The 20,195-nt window shown below is 37.0% G+C and overlaps 1 protein-coding gene across 4 annotated transcripts in view; it reads right to left on the bottom strand.

The window, feature by feature from the left end:
- Positions 1-17,359, bottom strand: part of UHMK1 (U2AF homology motif kinase 1) — a 105,207-nt gene extending 87,848 nt beyond the window's left edge. For all 4 annotated transcript variants that reach the window (XM_059935152.1, XM_059935161.1, XM_059935168.1 and 1 more), the window contains exons 1-7: positions 16,927-17,359; positions 15,312-15,604; positions 14,483-14,674; positions 12,492-12,586; positions 6,890-6,966; positions 6,641-6,739; positions 3,270-3,358 (exon numbers count right to left, since the gene is read on the bottom strand). In XM_059935152.1, the coding sequence (XP_059791135.1) occupies positions 3,270-3,358; positions 6,641-6,739; positions 6,890-6,966; positions 12,492-12,586; positions 14,483-14,674; positions 15,312-15,604; positions 16,927-17,194 (1,113 nt within the window). In that variant the 5' untranslated portion in view covers positions 17,195-17,359. The remainder of the gene's footprint in view (positions 1-3,269; positions 3,359-6,640; positions 6,740-6,889; positions 6,967-12,491; positions 12,587-14,482; positions 14,675-15,311; positions 15,605-16,926) is intronic.
- Positions 17,360-20,195: the final 2,836 nt, after the last annotated feature.

Genomic DNA, 20,195 nt, shown 5'->3' with positions numbered 1-20,195 from the left:
TGGGGACCTTGTTACAATGCAGATTCTACTTCAGCAGATCTAAGGTGGGGCCCGAGTCTCTGCATTTCTAAACAGACTTCCAGGTGATGCCAGTGCTGCTGGCCCATGGACCACATTTTTGAACAGCAAAGTTTAGAATACTTCCTTAGAACTCATTTCAATTCTGAAAAATTCCATCAAAACATACATCCTTTTGTCAAGTTCATAAAGGAGTGCTGAACAGTGCTAGACACTTGCTGAAGACAGGGCTGAAGAGCCCAGAGAACAACGACATTTCGACAGTGTCTCAAAGAAGATTTGCAGAAGCCGCAACTATAGTGAGGAAGAGGTTTAAAACTAGGTAATTTCCTTTCCCATAGGTAAACGAAATAGCATAATAATTTATTAGTTCTTTTTGATGATCTAAAGCAAAAGTTACAGGGAGGTGACATGACTTGAAATGACTTGTCCTCAGTTACCCGTAAATATGTGAGCCAGGAAAAGAACTGCCTTCCCTCCTCGGTTGTATGCCTCAGTTGTTACATCAATATTCTTCAAACTGAGGTGCGAGCATCCTAGGACACTCAGAGACTTTCAAAGTGGAAGCAAGAATAGACAGTTTTAAGGACATCAATTTCCAGATTCTTAACTTTCATTTGTACCTTTTCCTAAAACTGGATCTACCTAGAAGTTCAGGCAGGTTATCCCTTTTCATTTCCCCTTTCATAGGAGCCCTTTTCCCAGCTGACGAAGCAAAGTTATTACCAAAGGGCATAAAAACCTTCAGGGCATAAAAAGAAGCAATTTCAAATACAGTACTTTTTTTAATGGACTGTTTCTTCATTGATAAACAAAGCTCCATGCCCTGCCTATGACTGGTCACTCCCTGTCTCATGCAAATATTTCTGTTAAGGATGATGTGTGACATTAGACATAGGATATTTTGGCCTGTGATGGGATTTTCTGAATTCATATTTACTGCAAAAGGGACAGGCAGAACTGATTTCGTCTCTTCCATTCTATGACATTTTAAGCTATGCATTACTCTTGAACACAAAGTAGAGACCATCCAGTGCTAAAAATTGATGCTCATTTTTTCACCTTAGATATACTTAGTATTTTATATCTCCTTTTCTTACCAAAATAAATGTGCTTAGCTGTAGTTTCAAGCAATATATACTTTTTCACTAAATACAAAAGGAAGATTAGATGATGTCCAGTGAGAAAAATGAAGCTCTTTCTGATTTTTTTAAATTGATTCATAATTACTCCAAAATCCATACACCAAAGTTCAATAAATGAGTAGACATGCACTTATAGAAGGAATACCAAGCTTTCTATAAGATTCCTTGCTTCATAGATAACCTATAGTTTTACACATTACATCATTCTGAACTAAATAAAGAGGAAACATATTTTATAACTTACTACGTAATTAAATAATTATATTGGAGCTCTATCATTTTAATCTTGACTACTTTTTATAATTGTAAGATGCATCCCATAGTCTACTTCCCAGTATTTTTTTAATATTCCTTAAAAAAAATAACATGTTAATTTGAACTGAAATAGTCAAACTGGCTTTACCAACTAGGCAACAGACATTTTCAATAACCCAAGGAAGTTAAATCTGTGATTCTAAGAGTTTATCAAAAGTTGCTTTCACTCTCCAGTGAATGTCAGTAGAAGCTTCTTATTTCTTTTGGTGATAAAGCAAATGTCTTCTTGCTCATAAAGACTGATTTTTTTCATATCATCTTAAAGATGGATACTTCTCCCCTGAAAATACTCCCCCTGTTTCTCTATGCTGTGTTTCCCATTCTATTTTGACCACTCAGATTAGTAACGAGTCAGATCACATTAGTCCTCAATTCAAAATCTTCCAATACCTTCCCTTCTGATTCAGAGTAAAAGCCAATGTTATCCCAAAGGCCTACAAGGCTCACTCTACTTGATCTGTCCCTTACACTCCCATACTTCCTTGAGCTAATCTCCCACTACTCCCCATTTTTCTCTCTCTGCATAGCCACACTGACCTCCTCAAACCTACCAGGCATACTCAGGGCCTTGGAACTTGCTGTTCTCTTTGCTGGAATTCTCCTCCTTACCTCCTTCAAATTTTGACTCAAGTGTAATCCACTAGTCCTTCCTCACCTGCCTATTTAAAACTGCAATCTACCCCTCCACAGCACTCTTTAAATCTCTTCTCCAATCTCTTTTTCCCCATAGCACTTTTCACTATGTATTCTTTTGTGTTTTGATCACTGTTGTATCCCAGTGCCTAGAAAGTAACAGATGCTCAATAAATACCGGTTGAATAAATAAGCAGCAATGATGTATTCAGTATGTTCCTGACACTGAATGAGGTAAGTGCCATTATTACTAGACTAGCAATAATAACTTTTCACTAAGACTAGAGTGAGATTTCTTTTGTGTTTTTTTCAGTTGCCAAGAATTTTCATAATATTGAACCATGAAAAACAAAATCTACAACCAGAGGTGACTTCACCCACCAGGGGACACTTGGCACTGTCTAGAGACATTTTTGGTGTCACAACTGAGGAGGCGGGTGGAGGGAGGGCATCTAGTGAGTAGAGGCCAGGGATGCTGCTAAACATCCTATAATGTACATGACAGCTCCCCCAACAAAGAATTATCCAGCTCAATGTTAGTGGCGTTGAGGTTGAGAAACACTCAGAGTAAAACAATATTCTGTTTTCTGAAAAATAAAAAAAAACTACAGATAAAAGAAAGATTTAATTTAGGATACAGAGTTTTCTTTAGAAACTGTGATCATAGTTTTAGCCTATACATTTTATAGATGAAAAAACTACGGTTCATCACAAAGCTAGTCAAGTTGAAACTGGAACTCAGCTTTCAGGATTCTCAGTCCAGTGTATTTTCCTTGTTTAAATTATCACTGATAATTCCATTACAATCAGAATCCAACCTAAATGGTTTCCTAACTGTACTTAATTAGAACAAAATTGGGCCAAGTATTTCTGTAGCTGACCCTGACCTAAATTAGCATATGATTCAGCTGGCCTGTATATAATGGCTCAAAAGTAGGTTAATATTTTAAAAAAACAAATTTTAACTGATAAAAAAGTACATGCATATTATAGAACTTTTGGAAAAAGTGAAAAGTACAAGAAAATAAAAACAGCCATAATGCAAAATTCATAATCCCTAGCAACATTCTGTGTACACCTTTCTACAAAATTAAAACATTTTGTACAGGATTTTAATAACCTCTGAATCATTCTGGAATTATGAAAATATTCACTTACTTGTCCCCTGCCAGGATTTTCTTTTGGAACAAGCAGAGACACCACTGGTCCATATTTTTGACACTCCTCTTTTACATCTTCTACAACATCTGGTTATTAATAAACACAACAGTAATCAGATGTAATTAACGAGCATTCATTATTTTCATATTTTAAATTAAAGAATTCAGGAATCCATATCTAAGTAATGAGGTCATTTTCTATAACTTCTAAAATTAAGCTTAAGTTAAGAACAATATAAATTCAATGCATTTAATAATTTTCTTTTTATATTTTAATTTGTTTTGAATAGTTAATACATTCAAGTGATTCAAAATCCAAAAAACTAGTCTCCTTCCCACTTTCCAAAATGTCATTCTGTTCCTCTCCCTGAAGAAAATAAACATTATCAGTTTCTTCTGTATCCTTCCATAAATCTTATAAGCTTATACAAGCAAACATGATCATATATGCTTTAAGTAAAAAGTTCCAATCTTGCTTTTTTAAAATTAACATTACATTTTTAGATCTTTCAATATCATTACATGAAATTTTCTCATTTGTTTTTATGACTGTGTAGTATTTCACTCTATACATGGTTGATAAATTCTCTAATGTGTCCTACTGCTGAATAATTAAACTATTCCCAAGCTTTTTGCCATTATAAATACTGTAATAGATAAACTTGTACATATCTCATTTCACTTGTGTATTTCTAAATTAGCTTTCTAGAAATGGAATTGCTAGGTCAAAATTGATATGAATTGGTAATTGTTGGAGTTACCAATTTGCCTTTCATAAAGGTTCACCAACTTAAACTCTCTCCAGTGTTGTATGAGAATATGTTTTCCTGTACCTCACTCACAGGAGGGTTTTCATATATTTTCTTCACTGTCAATGTAATAGGTAACGAAGATATCATAGTATGGTATTAACATTTCAATAAATGAGAATGAAATATGTGTGTGAGATACATTGTACATCCTTTCATATAAATTGTCTATTTGTATCCTCTACCCATAATCTACTGGCTTGAATTATAGGGGTTCTTTCTGTGATAAGAGCTGTAAATATTTTGTCTCTGGTGGTTTATGCAAGGTAAAATTTGTTGAATTAAAATTTAACCTCTACGGAGTTTCGTGCCAGACTAGTAAAAGGCCTTCCCCACTCCAAGAATATATATATTTTTAATCTCCCATGATTTTTTAGTTATATTGTTTTTCCTTTATTCTCTCCTTCCTGCCTGCTCTTCTTCCATCCTTCCTTCCTTCCCTCCTTTCTTTTTCTTTTTTCCCTGTTTTACCCCCTCCCTTACTTCTTTGTTTTGCTTTAAACTCTAACCTCTACATGATTTGCAATTTATTTTGGTCTAAAGTGGAAGGTTTGAATCTAACTTCTTCCCCACCACCATCAAGATTACAAGACAGCTGTCCTAACACTTATGATTTCTAGCAAGGCAAACTTACCTAAAACTAGTGTTATTTGAAGATGACCTTGCTAATTAGAACTAACAAGGCATTTAATGGTACTATATAGTCTGTTGCACTTTAGTTCACATAAGACTCTTAAACAGTAAGATTTAATAGCAACATTTAAACATTTCAATGCTCAGTGTATTTAGAAATAGAAAAAAGGTGTTACATAGCAATATACACAGAAAAGAGTAGGTATAGTCTACCCTAACGTTTATTCAAGAAAGTCCAAGCTTGAGTTTTACAGCAATAAAAATTATTAGGAGGAGACAGAATTAAGTACAGTAGGTAGACAGATTTAAAGGACTTAAGTAGTCATTTGAATTAGATGCCGAGATTATTTACAACTACTGTACCAGAAGGACCTGATTAAAACAATGCTGAGGGCAAGACTATTCTTTCAGATAAAAAGGTATCCTAAAAAGTAGAGACTGGAGATTCCTACAACTGTCACAGATGCAAAGAAATTATGTTTGTTTCATTTGTCAGATAACTATACAAAGCTGATTTACCCTTACAAGAGACAGTATGGTAAAATTAGCTTCATCTGTAATGGTTTAATTTTCCACAAAGAAAACGTTTAATACTAAGCAATTGATATTTTTATGTTTGGTCCTGCTTTTTAGTCCATTCACCACTCTGCTTCCAGAATGTTCTTATTAAACACAAGTTTGACTATATCACTCTCCTAGTTTAAATTTTAATGGCTCTTTATTGCATTTAACAAAGAACAAATATTTATTGAGTACTTCTCAGAAGCCAGGGACTATTCTACCCCTGACGCAAAGTTCTCTTGTGTAGTTTATATTCCAATATTACTACCTCTGGGATTAAAGTCCAAATTCTTAAACACAGCAAACAAGTCTATTAGATATCTGTATTCTGGCTACCTCTTTAGCTTTAACTGACTGTTCCCCAATAAATATCCTAAGACACAGCCATACCAAACAATTTGCTGTTCTCTGAACATGCCACACTTTCTCTCATCTCTATGTCTTTCAGCTACTTTTAGCTCAACCCCTCAACTTTTAGCCAAGCAATTCTCAGATATTACCTCTGTAGAGATGCCCATTCATGCATCACTCAGATTGAGTTAAATACCCCTCCTCTGCCTCAGTACATTACCCTACCTTCAGATTTATCAAAACTATCATTGTTTATATAACTGTCTCCCCTATCACACTAAAGACAGGAAATAATTCCACAGTGGCAAGTATATACTCAGTAAAGATGTCTTGAGTGAATGAATTATTAAAAGCAAAAAAAGAGAGCTAAAAGGAGAAGTGAAAGATTAGGGCAGGACTAGAATAGACAGGGAGAAAGAAGTTGCTGGGAAAGATAGCCTTCTTTATTAATTTTGTAAAGACCTATGAGATGTAAAAGAGTTGAAAGGACCTTAGGAATTGTTTTTAGTGTACTCAAACTGCTATAACAAAATGCCACAGACTGAGTGGCTTAAACAACAGACATTTATTTCTCATAGTTCTGAAGCCTGGAATTCCAACATCAAGGTGCAGGCAGATTTGTTGCCTGGTGTAGACAGCTGCCTTCTTGCTGTATACTCACATGGCAGAGACAGAGAAAAAGAGAGGGAGGAGAGAGACACCTCTCCTGTCTCTTCTTTTTTAAAGGGCATTAATTCCATCATGAGGGCCCCACCTTTACGACCTAATCTAACCCTATTACCTCCTAAAGTCTCCAACTCTAAATACTATCACATTGGGGATTAGGGCTTTGTCATATGAATTTGGTGGGGGACGCATTCAATCTATAGCAGGAATCAAAAAGAGTACTTTAGAGATCATATAGTTCAATATCCTCACTATATAAATTAGTAAAATATGAGAATCTCACGAATTGGTATGACTATTCCACACAGTTAGGAAAGACACATTAAAATATAATTTAGGCAACGCTGACCTTCATACTCCTCTTCATTCTCAAGATAATCATCATCCAGCACATTCAGCAGTCTTAGCACTGGAGTAGGAAGCATCACCAAATCTTCAATATGAGGGGCTGTTAAATTCATTATAACATGGTTAAATGTAAACTCTCCCAAATAAATTGATGACTGTCAGGCAAAGGAGCTTGGGAATATAAATTAGTTCTGATGTCTTATTTGATTGTAAAATAACCAAGAAAAAAATAAAGACGTATACAACTTACCAAAAGGAATGCTAAAGAATGGGCTGCACAATGCCATTTCAGCAGGAATTCTTCTGCTTGGATCATCATGAAGCATGCTAAAACACACAAATAGGTATCTTTACAATTTTTGTCAGATCTTTTGAAAATGCAACCATTAAAGAAAATAAAAACGTCTAAATGTTCACCACAGCATTAATCATATTAGCATGACTTACTGAATCATTCATCTACAAAAAAATAAATGCTATTTATGAGTAAATAGTTCAATAAATTATTATATATACCTAAGACATAATATTATATTTTAATTTAAATCTTTTTGATTAATAAATACAACATGGGAAAGTGATCCACACTCTGTAACACTAAGTGAAAAACAGCTAGACATAGATTTAGGGTAATCCAATTTAAAAAAAACAAAAAGAGGTGAGATGACTTTTGAGCCTTGTCAAATCCCCCTAATAATAAAGCAACTTGATAGCAAAATCAAAAATCTATGGACAACATCTCTAACAAAAGTAGGTAACCCCACTAGACTACAAAATACAAGAGGCTAGGGAGAAACCATCAATAGCAGTAGGACTTGCACCACATTGGCATGTATGTAGAAGGAAGCAGACAAAAATAACAGTTAATCTGATGAACCAGAGAAAAAAATAATCCCAAAGAACCAACAGGTATTCACTGGAAAGCACAGTTAGCCAATTTGAGAAAAGCAGCTGAAACTACCAGGGGTCATACATTCTAATTCCAAGTGAATGCAAGGGGTCCTCTGTAAGACCTGAGGGGGCTGAAGTAATCTAGACACTAGAACCTCTCAAAACCAACCAGCTGAAGCTCCCTTCCAGGGCAGAGTCCTGCAAAGAATAGAAATCTTGGGAAGAGAATCCACATTGATGGGGTAAATAAATTGAGAGAGAAAGAGACAAAGACACCAGGAAAAAAGTAGGGAAGGGGAAGAGCCAGGAGATCTCAGGAAAAGAAAAAAAACACTTTTTCAAAAAAAATTACACAAAACAACAGAAGAAGGAGCCCTGTGTAGTTAGAAAAGCTACACCTTCTTCTGTAAGTTAAGGAAAATGAATTTCATATAAAAATGAACCATATAAAAAGTATTATAACAAAGTTACTATACAAGAAAAGAGAATTGCAAAATAACTGCCCTCAGACAACGAATGCATGCAAGAAAGACATGACCACAACACAGACGAACACTATAACCTACCATTTCAAATGAGCTAAAGGCATTTTTTACAAAGATACAAGATATGAAAGAGTAACATAAATCAAATTAGAAAATTTCAAAAATCAGGTAACAGAACTCAGGAGAAACAAAAGGAAAAAATAATTTCATAAAATAAGCTTAAGCTAGAAGAGACATAAGGATGAATAAACACAAGAGATAATGTCTTAAAGACAAACAAGGCAGAAAGGAGAAAAAATTTTTAAATAAAAAAAAATGAAATAAAAAAAGATTCAACAGAAAGTGATAATACTGAATAGAGTCAAAGAAAATCTAATATATATAGAATGGGAGTGCCTGAAGGAAAAAACCAAAGCAAGGGAACAAATACTAAAAACTGTAACTTAAGAATACCTTCATAAAACAAACAAAAAGATCTGAAACTACATATTTCCTGAGACTATAGACCCTAGAAAAATCAAAATCTATTATTCTGGTAAAATCACTAGACTTTTAAGAAAAAGATGAAATCCTCAGGGCATCTAGGCCAAAAGACCAAGTGACTTTTAATACAAAGACAGAGTGTCATTAACACGCTGTTTTCAACAGCAACACTATATGCTAGAAGAAAACAGAGTACAGTTGACCCATGAACAACTCCAGGGTTAGGGGCACGCCCCCTCCCCACAGTGTAAAATCCATATAACTTATAGCTGGCCCTCCATATTCACAGTTCCTCTGTATCCACGGTACTGCAGCTGCAGATTCAACCAACTGCAGATCATGTAATAACATACTATTTACTACTGAAAAAAATCCATGTATAAATGGACTCTTGCAGTTCAAACCCATGTTGTTCAAGGGTCAACTGTAATTTAAGACACTCAAGAAAAGTGTCCGCTAAGGATTTTTATAACCAGGTAAACAGACTTTCAAATATAATAAGCACAGTTTAACTATTATTAATATGCAAGGGACTTCCCTGGTGGCACAGAGGTTAAGAATCTGCCTGCCAATGCAGGAGACATGTGTTTGATCCCTGGTCCGGGAAGATCCCACATGCCACGGAGCAACTAAGCCCATGCGCCACAACTACTGAAGCCCACATGCCTAGAGCCTGTGCTCCACAACAAGAGAAGCCACCGCAATGAGTAGTCCCCGCTCTCTGCAACTAGAGAAAGACCGCGTGCAGCAACGAAGACCCAACGCAGCCAAAAATAAATAAATAAAACAAATAAATTAAAAAATAAATAAAACAGTATTTTTAAAAAAATGTTAAAAGAAAAAAACATGCACTAACTCAGAGAATATTAATCCTATGATCAAGAGAACAAGCTTCAGTAAACTAAAATGACTAGAGAGACATCAACACAAGGATCAGTGATGAACGTTAAATATCTAGTTACACAAAGAATTGAGATTAAATGAGAGTGTTTGAAAATAGCATGTAATGGCTATATAATCTGACAATGCAGATATAACTATTTTTCAAATGAGGGAAGAATGGGAAAAGCATATGCAAAAACAACTGTTTTCAGTAATCTTACTATACCACTATTATTGAGACTGTTTTAGTGTAATGTGGAATGAAGCAAATGAGTAATTATGAAATATTCTAATCTGGCATTCTCTTTGTCCTTAAGAACCAGAATTCCTGACATAAAAGAAAAGAGAAAGAGATGTAAAACAGAAGAAGTAAAAACACTGTGGTTCTGAATTTAAATTGGAAACGTCAGTATGAACTCTGTCCACTTAATAGGCCTTGAAACAATGACCACCCCAGTAGCAATGAGTATTCCTAATACCCAGATTGTGGTTTTTAAAATACCATTTCCTACCATTGTAAGGCAATTATACTTCAATAAAGATGTTTAAAAAAAAAAAAAATACCATTTCCTACTAAAAGAAACCAGGCTTCTTGGAGAAATGCTACTTCCAGGTCTGGGGCAGGAAATGTATACTTTGAACTAGGAACATCTTACCACACCAGATAAAAATGCAACTATTACAGATAATAAGGTCTGCCAAAACCAACTTGCAGAGGCTCACATTCATCAAAGATGGGATAATTTCAGCTTCAATTAGGATAAGAACTGCAATGGATTGAAATATACCAAATATATTTAAATTCACTAGTTAATAATGATACTTTGACCTTTCAAAAAGGGGATGGTCTGCTTTGGAAGATACAGGGAATCAATTCATTATGAAAACAAGGCAAGAGAATCAAGCATTTATTTCGTCTTAACTAAATGAAGAGAAAATGACATAATAAGAACATCACCATTCTACAACCCCTAACAAAGTCATGGATCTAGGCACTGAGTATTAACAGTTCTTAACACATAAAATGGAGATGGCCACATTATGTGCTGACATAAAAAAACAGAATACCATCTATAGTCTGGAAAAAAAAACCCCTCTAGATACAAATATACAACTACCAATTTACAGAAAATAGGGAAATATGTTAGACTATACTACAATAACACAATCTGTAAAATTCAGACTGTGGACAACTATACTGAGTCAACAACCCAGGCTGTTCAACAAATAAACAAAGGAAAAGGGAGAGTAGGAGATGGAAAGGGACCTTTTAGAGTAAATGAAACTTAACAGGGATTTGTTTTTTTTTAATAGAAGGGCAACACTAAACCATAGTGTTTAGGGATGCACACTTAGGTAATAAAACTATAATGAAAACAAGGAAGTAATAACCATGAAAGTCAGGGTAGCGGTTACTTTTAGGGAGGAAGAAGGGGCTTGAGATTGGGATAGGGTATGCAGAGGACTTCAGGAGTAGCTGGTAAAGTTCTAATTCTCAACCTGAATAGTGGATACAAGAGTATTCCTAAGCATTCACTAAGCTACACATTTGTTTTCAGTATCTATGTTTTAGTCTACAATAAAAAAAAAAGGTTCGAATAATTTGCACACATACACAACAAAATATGAAGAAAAATACTGAAAAGAAATACACCGAAGTGCTAACAGTAGAAAATGAGTTTATAATTTTTATTTTTCTTGTCACAATTTTCTATAGCTTCCAAATCTAGTATTACTTATAGAAAAAAGGAAAAAAAAAAGGTATTATTAAAAACAAAATAAAACCAAACCCCTCAAGCTTAAATAACAAGGTCAATGGTAGAACTTAGACTTTTAAGTCTATCCCAGAATCCATTACATAATTTGACTTCTATCCTAGAATCCGTTATATAATTTTACACTGCCTCTTTTCAATGTAAAATGCAACATTTAATATCTAGTATCAATCAGATACTGACAGCTATTTAAAACTACTGTAATTTGTAAGACACACAGACACACACACAAATAACTGCAAGTAAAACTGGTGACATCTGAGTTCCATGAACTGTAATGTCAATTTCCTGGTTTCGATATTGTACTAGTTTCATAAGATGTTACCACTAGGGGAAACTGGGTGAAATCAAAACACTCCATCTGTATACTTGAAGCAAAAAGCTCCATAACCGCCTGACTCATTTCATTATATACACATGTGTAATATTAATTATCTCTGATCAAAAACCGCAAACAGTGTCATTTCCTTAGACACCAAGATTTATAAAACAATCAATCATGCCAGATAAAAACAGACACCTTCACTTACAATAACTGACGCTAATCAGAACACCCTCCGGAGCAACACCTGGCCCAGGAGTCACGTGGACCAGCTTTCTCAAATAAGTTTGACAACGACTATCATAAGGGCATGACTAAGTTGCCACCGAATCTGAATGGCCGGTAAGTTTACTCTGAGAAACAAACATTCCTGGGTAGAAGGAGTGGACTAATGAGCAGTTTTAATGAAGCTTTAAAAACCAGTTTGGAGAAAATTTAAGAATAGGGTACACATCCTTTTAATTAAACCGTTTGTCAGAAATCATGTTTTGTCAATTCAAAGAAAGTCTATTTTATGTCACTACATTTTTAAAGACAGGAATTATTTTTATATTAAAAAACAATTTAAAAATTAAAAAAAAAACAACATTGTATCCGTGCCCAGAGTTTTCAATGGTAATTATTTAAAGTATAATATATAATTACTTTACTTGAAACTTTTATTTGGTAGTCCAAAGTAAACTTAGTCTTTAGTTAGTAAACACCTATTCTCTATCATATATAGAACTGCCAGAGCTACGAAAGGCCCCAGGTACAGTGATCCATCATGTATCTTCCACTGAATAACTGCTAGGAAGAGCCTAATACCTGGTACTCACCAGGAAAAAAGAACACTCCTTTGAAAATAAATTTAGTAAAACAACTTGATTGCTTTCTTATTAGAAGCTAGCCTGTATAGAATATCTAAAGATTTTTGATTCTAAGGAAGGAAAAGCTCTACATGATTAAGCAAACCAGAAATAATAATATAAATCCATTCAGAAAAAAAGCCAGTTTAAAGTACATGTAACATACCTTTTGATAAGGTCTCTTAGGTGATAGGCTGGAATTGCGGCATTCACCACTGCTTTACTGGCAAATATGTGATCAATAATAGCAGAACTGTTTGCCTAAAAAGACGGAGAAAAGTCTTCCTTTGGTTATTCAATTCAGTCTGTATTTACTGAGTACTGGACACATAGCACTGAACGTTTGGTAAATTAAATGCAACAGAAAACACTCTCTTCTGAGAGCTTACCATCTTAATGAAGGAGATTGGTACATTATTATAAAACTTCTAGAGAAGAGGAACATTTTTTCTCCATTCTCAGTACCTGACACTCTATGAACACTTACTAGATGAATGAATAAAGAAACAAATACCAAAGCAACCACACAGAAATGTAGTTTAATGCAAAATGAGAAAGTAAATGTGTGCTAGGTGAGTCAGAGTGTCTTCATGAGTCTTCAACTGGTTTTCAGACAGAAATAAAATAAACTATCAAAGAAACCAGGACAGTATTTAAAACTTGCATCTGTCACATTATTCATAACTTAAATCCTTGTGGAACATAACATTTTCTCCCTGAGTACTGTGGAAGTGTGTACATGAGTAAAAAGACCCGATATCATCATCATCACCTAATACCACAGGCCACGCGCTATGCTAGGAACTAGGTATCATTTCTTTTTTAACCTCAACACTGTTATCCTCATTTTACAGAAAGTAAACCATAGCTTAGTAAACCTAAATAAATAACTTAGAGGTGGGGGAAGGTATAAACCCTAGAGGTTTAACTTCAGAGCCTATGCTCATACTCGGCAATTCTGCCTCCGTACAAAGTGATAAAATACAGAATAATGATGCTTATATCTAGGAGACAAATAATGGGGATTGCTTTAGTACACATCATGCCTCTAAATTTCACCAAAAAAATGCCCAAATGTGATCTAGTTCTGATTGGTTCTGGCTCAAGAAGAAATAGTCCAAAGAGCTCAAATTTAGTCAAAGCTAAATGTAGAAAATTGATCCGTTTATCTATATTGGCACTAGAGAAAGAACAACGGACTGTTTGGGGTACTAATGATAAAGAATGATATTGGTTTTACTCACATGGCAGTACTTTTTTTGCCAAAAGTAAGCATTAGGTACACCCACTAGGCTATTAAAGTATTCCTTCCAAGAACTGCTTCACCAGGTATAGATGACTAGGGGTTTAAAAGAAATAAAACTCTGTATGGTATAATGGCCACACACTATGCATTAGATGCTCAAAAAAATACTTGCTTAATATCAAAACCAATAATAATTCTTAAATATTGTACTGTTTATCAAACCTCTAACCTAAAGGATACTGATATCATCACAACATTAAAGCCCCAATATGTTGGAAAACATAATGTAGTTAATTCCTAACTCATGAATATGCGAAAGGTTAATTCCTATGTCAGAGGTTTGGAACTTAGAACCCATGTTCCCAAAGAAACAATGTTATTAGCAGCACTTTCTCAGGATAGTTCACATACAGAATACAAATAAACACGAAGCAGAGTGGAACTGTGGACAGAACACTGAACTTCTGAGTAGGAGGGACAGAATTGGGGGCCCAGGTCTAGAACATCCAGTTGTACTATCTGGAGCTAGTGGTTTTACACATCTGTGCCTCCAAGTTTTCATTTGTAAAAGAATAACCAATATCCATTCTAACAATCCTCATAGAATAGTACTGTATTAGTAATATTTTAGAATACTACATTACTAAACAAATCACTTCTGCTTCTTTGGGGAAATGCATTCATTCAAGCACTTACGACATGCCAGGCCTCAGCTAAAAACAGTGAGCATGCAATGCTCACTAGCACATCTGTAGCTACGGGAGTGAGGAATGGCATTGAAGGTAACATGAATGCAGTAAGAGGAATATGGAGGAGATGAAGCAATCAGCGTCCTCAAAGAGAATCACTATAAACTGAGTACTCTTACATTGGGATTAAGGACCCCAAAGCAAAACAGTGGTGCAGTTTACCTTCCATTCCTGAGATCTGACTGTATGTTTCAGTTTCATTCCTGAGAACATTTCCAGTAAAATGATTCCTAGGCTCCACAGGTCAACAGCTGAGGTACATTCTGTATCACTCTGCAGGCCAGCCTGGGCCAAGCAATTCTGCAGTTCTGCTTCCGGAGCCCGATACCCGTCTGTCTGAATGTACTTTACATCCTAAAGAAGATGAGTAAATATTATAACCAATCAAAAACTGCCTACTTTCCATCCAACCAGTGTATTTACCTCTCTGAAAGCGCAATGAGCCACTACCAAACTGAATGTCAAAATTTTGAGTCCCTGGCTACCACAATGCTTTGGTTCATTAACTGGGTAGTTCTCAAAGGCAAGCTGTACACTTTCCATACAACTGCTCATTTCTTTAGATACTCTCTTGCCTGTCAGACACTGCTGATAAATAAGGATACTCTGCAAAGAGCTGATAAACCATGGAGAATGGAGCATTTGCCAGAATTGTCACATGAGTTCTGCCATTAGACAGAGTCCCAACATTGAAGACACCAGTAACAGTAATTCAGCAATTAACCAAATGCTCAAAGAAAAAAAAGTCTTCTATGTAGGTAAAGTACTTTTAATAATTCCACAGCCCTCTTGTACTAGGTCCCCCTACCTGACCCAAACATATATCCCTTTTTAATGATTATGGCAATGAAATTCTTTTTATTTGCTTCATCCCCAGGCACTTCAGTATTTTACACAGAAATATCTCTTAAGTCTCTACTAAATCACCTCTGTTATTTAAAAATATTTTGTTTAGACCATTGAGGGGGTGGGGAGAGAAAGTATGTCTTACCTGATTGCCCTCTTTGAAGCTAAGTCCAAAGTCAATGAGCTTAAAACATTCATTCTCGGCACTCCACAATATATTACGTGGTTTGAGGTCTGCATGGACATAACCCTCATGATGAAGAAAAGCAAGGGCCTCTAGAACATCTCTTGCACAATGCTGTATCATCCACATGGAACAACCCTGGTGACTGGAATATAAAAGCAATTCCGAAACACTGACATCCAGGAGTTCAAGCAACAGACAGCGTGATGGCACATTTGGAGAGAAGTGGATTGTAAAGACTCCATATAAAGTCACTAGAAAAAGAAACGAATTATAATACTTTAAAAACCAGACTCCGAGTAAGTGACCATTAAAGTAAATACAAATTTGGGGTAGTCTAGATAAGGATAACTTTGATGAGCAAGCAAGCCACTGTAATTTATTTTTCCCATGAGTAAGATTTTTGGGCAACTGGGTTACTTTAATAAAATGAGACGACCTTCAACAGCGGATTACTATTCAAAGATATTAAACATGGCACAATAATTCAAATTGTGTTTCCCAAGCACTCAGGGATGGGTGAATAGGCACTTAGGGTGCCAAGCAAAAATGATCAAAAGAAAAACCCAAATACTAAGTACTCTTACGGCAAACGTCACAACATGCAAAATCAAAACTGAAGATTGTTTCTTGATCCAAAATAGCATTCTATAATCTAAATATTAAAAGGAGAGATTGAGACTTTCAGGATGGCATTGTAACCTCATCTTGTAGAGATTCAACAACTCCTTAGGCCTGCAAAAAATTTCCGTCTTAAATACTCGGGTTATATACACCATTTAGCAACCCTTAAAAAAGAAAAGGAAAAAAAAAAAAAAAGCAACACTAGTGTTAAGAAATTATTCTCCAAATGGTAATGTTAAAAAGGTCACCTTCAAATTAAATATGGATCATGCTTGCCAGGAAATAAGACATTTCTTTACTAACCAAAGCCGTTACTAATTATAAGCTCTCTGTTGGTATAGTAACAATGAAAACTGTTTTCATATATCAATCATCAGTAACCATTACATATCTTACATTCCGAATATCTGAATCATGAAACATGGTCTTACCTGGGTAAAAGTATAAAGTGCATAGGTATAATTTTCACACTTCCATAAGGACTACTATGTAAAATTTGGGAGTCATTTCTCCCAAATCCATACTAAATATGTATCAAGTAACACCTATATGGGTTATTAGCATTGACGTCACAAGTACTAGAAATAGTTCCCATTTTTCACTGGTGTGCAAAGATTAAACAATTTCCGTATAAGACATTACAATCTAGTAAAGATATGCCTCCTTTCACTAAAGAAGATGATTCTCTGTGCTAATAGGTGCGGCATTCTGCAACGAGAACTGAATCAAAACAGAATTTATTAAGCATCTACTACGGGCAAAGCAGACCACCAACTCCACCGTATTGCAGAGTGAAAGCGGGACGGGAAAGGGCCCTGGACCGGGTGATAAGGACAGGGCCAGACCCACTTGTCCAGCCTAAAAGACGGAAGACGGAACGCCAGGCTGCGAGAGGGAGTGCATGCTTGGACTGGGACCTGGGCAAGACGAGAAGGGAGACAGTGGCAATTACCGATGTTCCTGTGACCCTGCAACTGCTCCAGCGCCGCCCTCTCTTTGCGGAAACCGTACTCGGCGGCCGAGGCCGCAGCCCCGGTGGTGCCCGGCGGTAAGAACTGCTTCAGAGCGCCGGGGGGCGAGCCGGGTGTGCCGCAGCAGCGCACACGATACACCGAGGCCGAGGAGCCGCTACCCAGGCGGCTCTGTACCTGCCACAGCCGCCCGAAGGCTTCCAGAAACCGCGGCGGCTCCGCGCCCCACGCGCAGCCGGATCCCGCCATCGGTGCGGACTGAGGGCGCTGACACGGAGCTGACGCGACGCCCAAGGCAGGCCGGCAGGGCCCGCGGTCACATCTCCGCCTGCCGGACCAGCGGCTCCGCAGGGAGGGGCCTGCAGCCGCCTCACCGACTGCCGGGACCTCCGGCCGCCATGACACCGGAAACCGTAGGCGCCGTGGGGGGGGGGGGTGGGGGGGTGGTCCCAGAAGCCGGAAATGGAGGAAGAGCCAATCCTGCAGGCTGAAGGAGGCGGGCCCAGAAGGGGCGGGGTCTAAAGTTGATTAGAGGAATTAAGGTTTGGAGGAAGGGACTGAGGTTGAGAGATGTGAAACTTTCTTGAGTTCTCGCTGATCCAGGCCCAACGTAAACCGCTTTCACACACGTCACCTGAAATTAAAACTGCCCCTTTTTCTTGTTGAGGCACCTCACCTCAGCACTGGGAACCTAGGAAAATAAAACCCCGCCTACATTTCTCATAGCCGGGATCCCAGAGGAAATACCCCAGTTACTAAAGGAAAGGGTTTAACACCACTTCCACACCTATGGTCACTAGTGGCTATAATTCTGGACGCCCAGGCCTCTGTGCTCCTTTTAGTCTACTTTGCCTGTGGCTGCCTCATCAAAAAGCATCCAGTCCCAGGCAAGTCTTCAGATGACTGTAGCTCTGGCTGAAATCCTGACTGCAAACTCTTGAAAGACCCCTAAGCTAGAACCACCTATCTAAGGCACTTCTGAATTCAATCCTGCAGAAATTATGGCAACAAATGTTTATTATTGTTTTAAGTTGCTAAGTTGTGGAGTAATTTATAATGTAGCAGTGAAAAAACTATAAACTAGAAAGGAATAAATTAATGTCTGCAAAATTTAACATTGTTGCAAAATTGCTTTGTAGACTAGTTGTATACATTTATGCTCTAATTAGCAGTCAGAGTGCTGACTTACCATACCCATATCATTATAAAGCATTATGATTAAAATTTTTTCTTTTTAATTTTATAAGTAATAAATGATATTTTGATATAGTTTTTATTTTTTTTGTTGTTAGTAATGTACACCTTTTTCATACTTTTATTAGATATTTTAATTTTCTGTAAATTTTCTTGCAAGATCACCTTGTAGATTTCCTTTTTCACTTTACTTTCCTTACTCCTATTGTCTTTCTGATTAGATCCTTTTCTTTCCATGTGGCTGGTACACGCCAGGAAATACCAGAGGCTCACTTGGAATTGCAGGCTCCAACTGTAAGGAATCTACTGTCCCTCTCTAACCTGTTCTTTCTTATCTCCTGAACAGTATCTCTTTGCAGTGTGCTATGGATTGAATGTCTGTGTGCCCCCAAATTCATATGTTGAAACTCCAATCATCAGTGTGACAGTATTTGGAGATAAGGACTTTGAGAGGTAATTAGGTCATGAGGGTGGAACCCTCATGATAGGATTAGTGCCCTCATAAGAAGAGTACAAGAGAGCTTGCTTTCTCTTTCTGCTCTCCATTGTGTGAGGGTACAACAAGAATTTGGCAGTTTATAAAGCAAGAAGAGGGCCTTCACTGAGAACCTGACTATGCTGGCACCCTGATCTCAGACTTCCAGCCCCCAGAATCATAAGAAATAGTTGTTTAAGCCACCCAGTCTGTGTATTTGTTATAGCAACTTGAACTGACTAAGGCACAATGATTATCATAAACTTTGGCCACTTGAGGATTCCTATAATAGAACCCATTTCTTCCTGGTATTTCAAGAGACTTTGTTCTCATTTCCTTTTCTACAACCTGAAGTAAGTGGACCAACTGGTGGTCTGTCATGACATTTCCCACCTTTTCAATTCCCACATCCCCATCAATGTCAGAAGCAGCTTTAGAAGGAGGCTGAGCCAGGCCCTCTGACTGGTCCTTTTCCTATAGGTCTAGAGATCAAGCCCTGGCTTCGGAGTCAGACCTGATTTCAATCTACCACTTACTGTCTATGTGTCCCTGAGTAAACTAGCCAAACTCTATTAGACCTTGTTTACTTGGCTAATTTTAAGATGGGATGAAATATCTGCTTTGTTATAATTAAATAAAACAACAAATGTAGATTATCTTATGAAGTACCTGACACACAGTGGGCTCTCAGTAAGATTTGCTCTTTTCACTTACCTATGCTTAGACTTAGAGTGCCCACTAGAACAAAATAGAACCTTCTCATCATCTCATCATGACTCCTCCTCAGTGGACTGCAAAGATGCTACAGATAACTAACTGTGTTTCTTGACACTACTAAATATCTCCTCCAGGTATTCTGTCACCTTGTGGTATCTGAGGAACCTGGATCACACTTCTTTTCCTGTTCAAGTTTACTGCCCTTCAGATGGAGGAGGATAATGTGGTGCAGGATGCATCTTGCAGGCACTTTTGGGAAAGTCAGTGTGAGCCAGATATGACAGGGAATTCCATCACCTCCAAATATTTGAATTTGAAATCTTAATGGACTAGAGGCTACTGGTGACTCAAGAGATCTGGGAGGAACTTAAATTTAGAGGGTGCATTGGTTCCTTCTGTTACAATGGAGAAATTACAGCCTCTGAGGCCCTAGAGCCATGTCACAAAGCACTGCAGAAATAGTCTCCCAAACTCAGAGGAAAACAGAGATAGGAAGGCTTTTTTTCTCCAGGTTGTAAAACAGGTAGCTGAGAGGGACAACTGATTCACCCACCAGGTCTAATCCCAGGATCACTAGGATCACTGTCCTTGGCCAAACAGCACAAGAGAGCTAGGCAGGTCCATTGACCCTGGAGCTGCAGCAGCAGAGCCCAAGGAGAGGTAGAGTGACCTGGGGAGAAAAAGACTAACCTGTGATCAAAAGGGAGAGATTGTTTTGAGAAAATATGGAAACTAAACTTTATAGAGCATTTACTGTGAGCTGTTACATCATGAGGGATCTTTGATAAACAATAGCTCTTTATAGAAACTGTACAAAATTATTTTTTCCTATCTAGAACTCTATATTACCCTTTGAAGTTATCT

This window comes from Balaenoptera ricei, chromosome 1 (genome assembly GCF_028023285.1).
Source record: "Balaenoptera ricei isolate mBalRic1 chromosome 1, mBalRic1.hap2, whole genome shotgun sequence".
Taxonomy (NCBI): Eukaryota; Metazoa; Chordata; class Mammalia; order Artiodactyla; family Balaenopteridae; genus Balaenoptera; species Balaenoptera ricei.
Note: the sequence above shows the minus strand (reverse complement) of the source record. Positions and strands in the feature narration are given on the sequence as shown.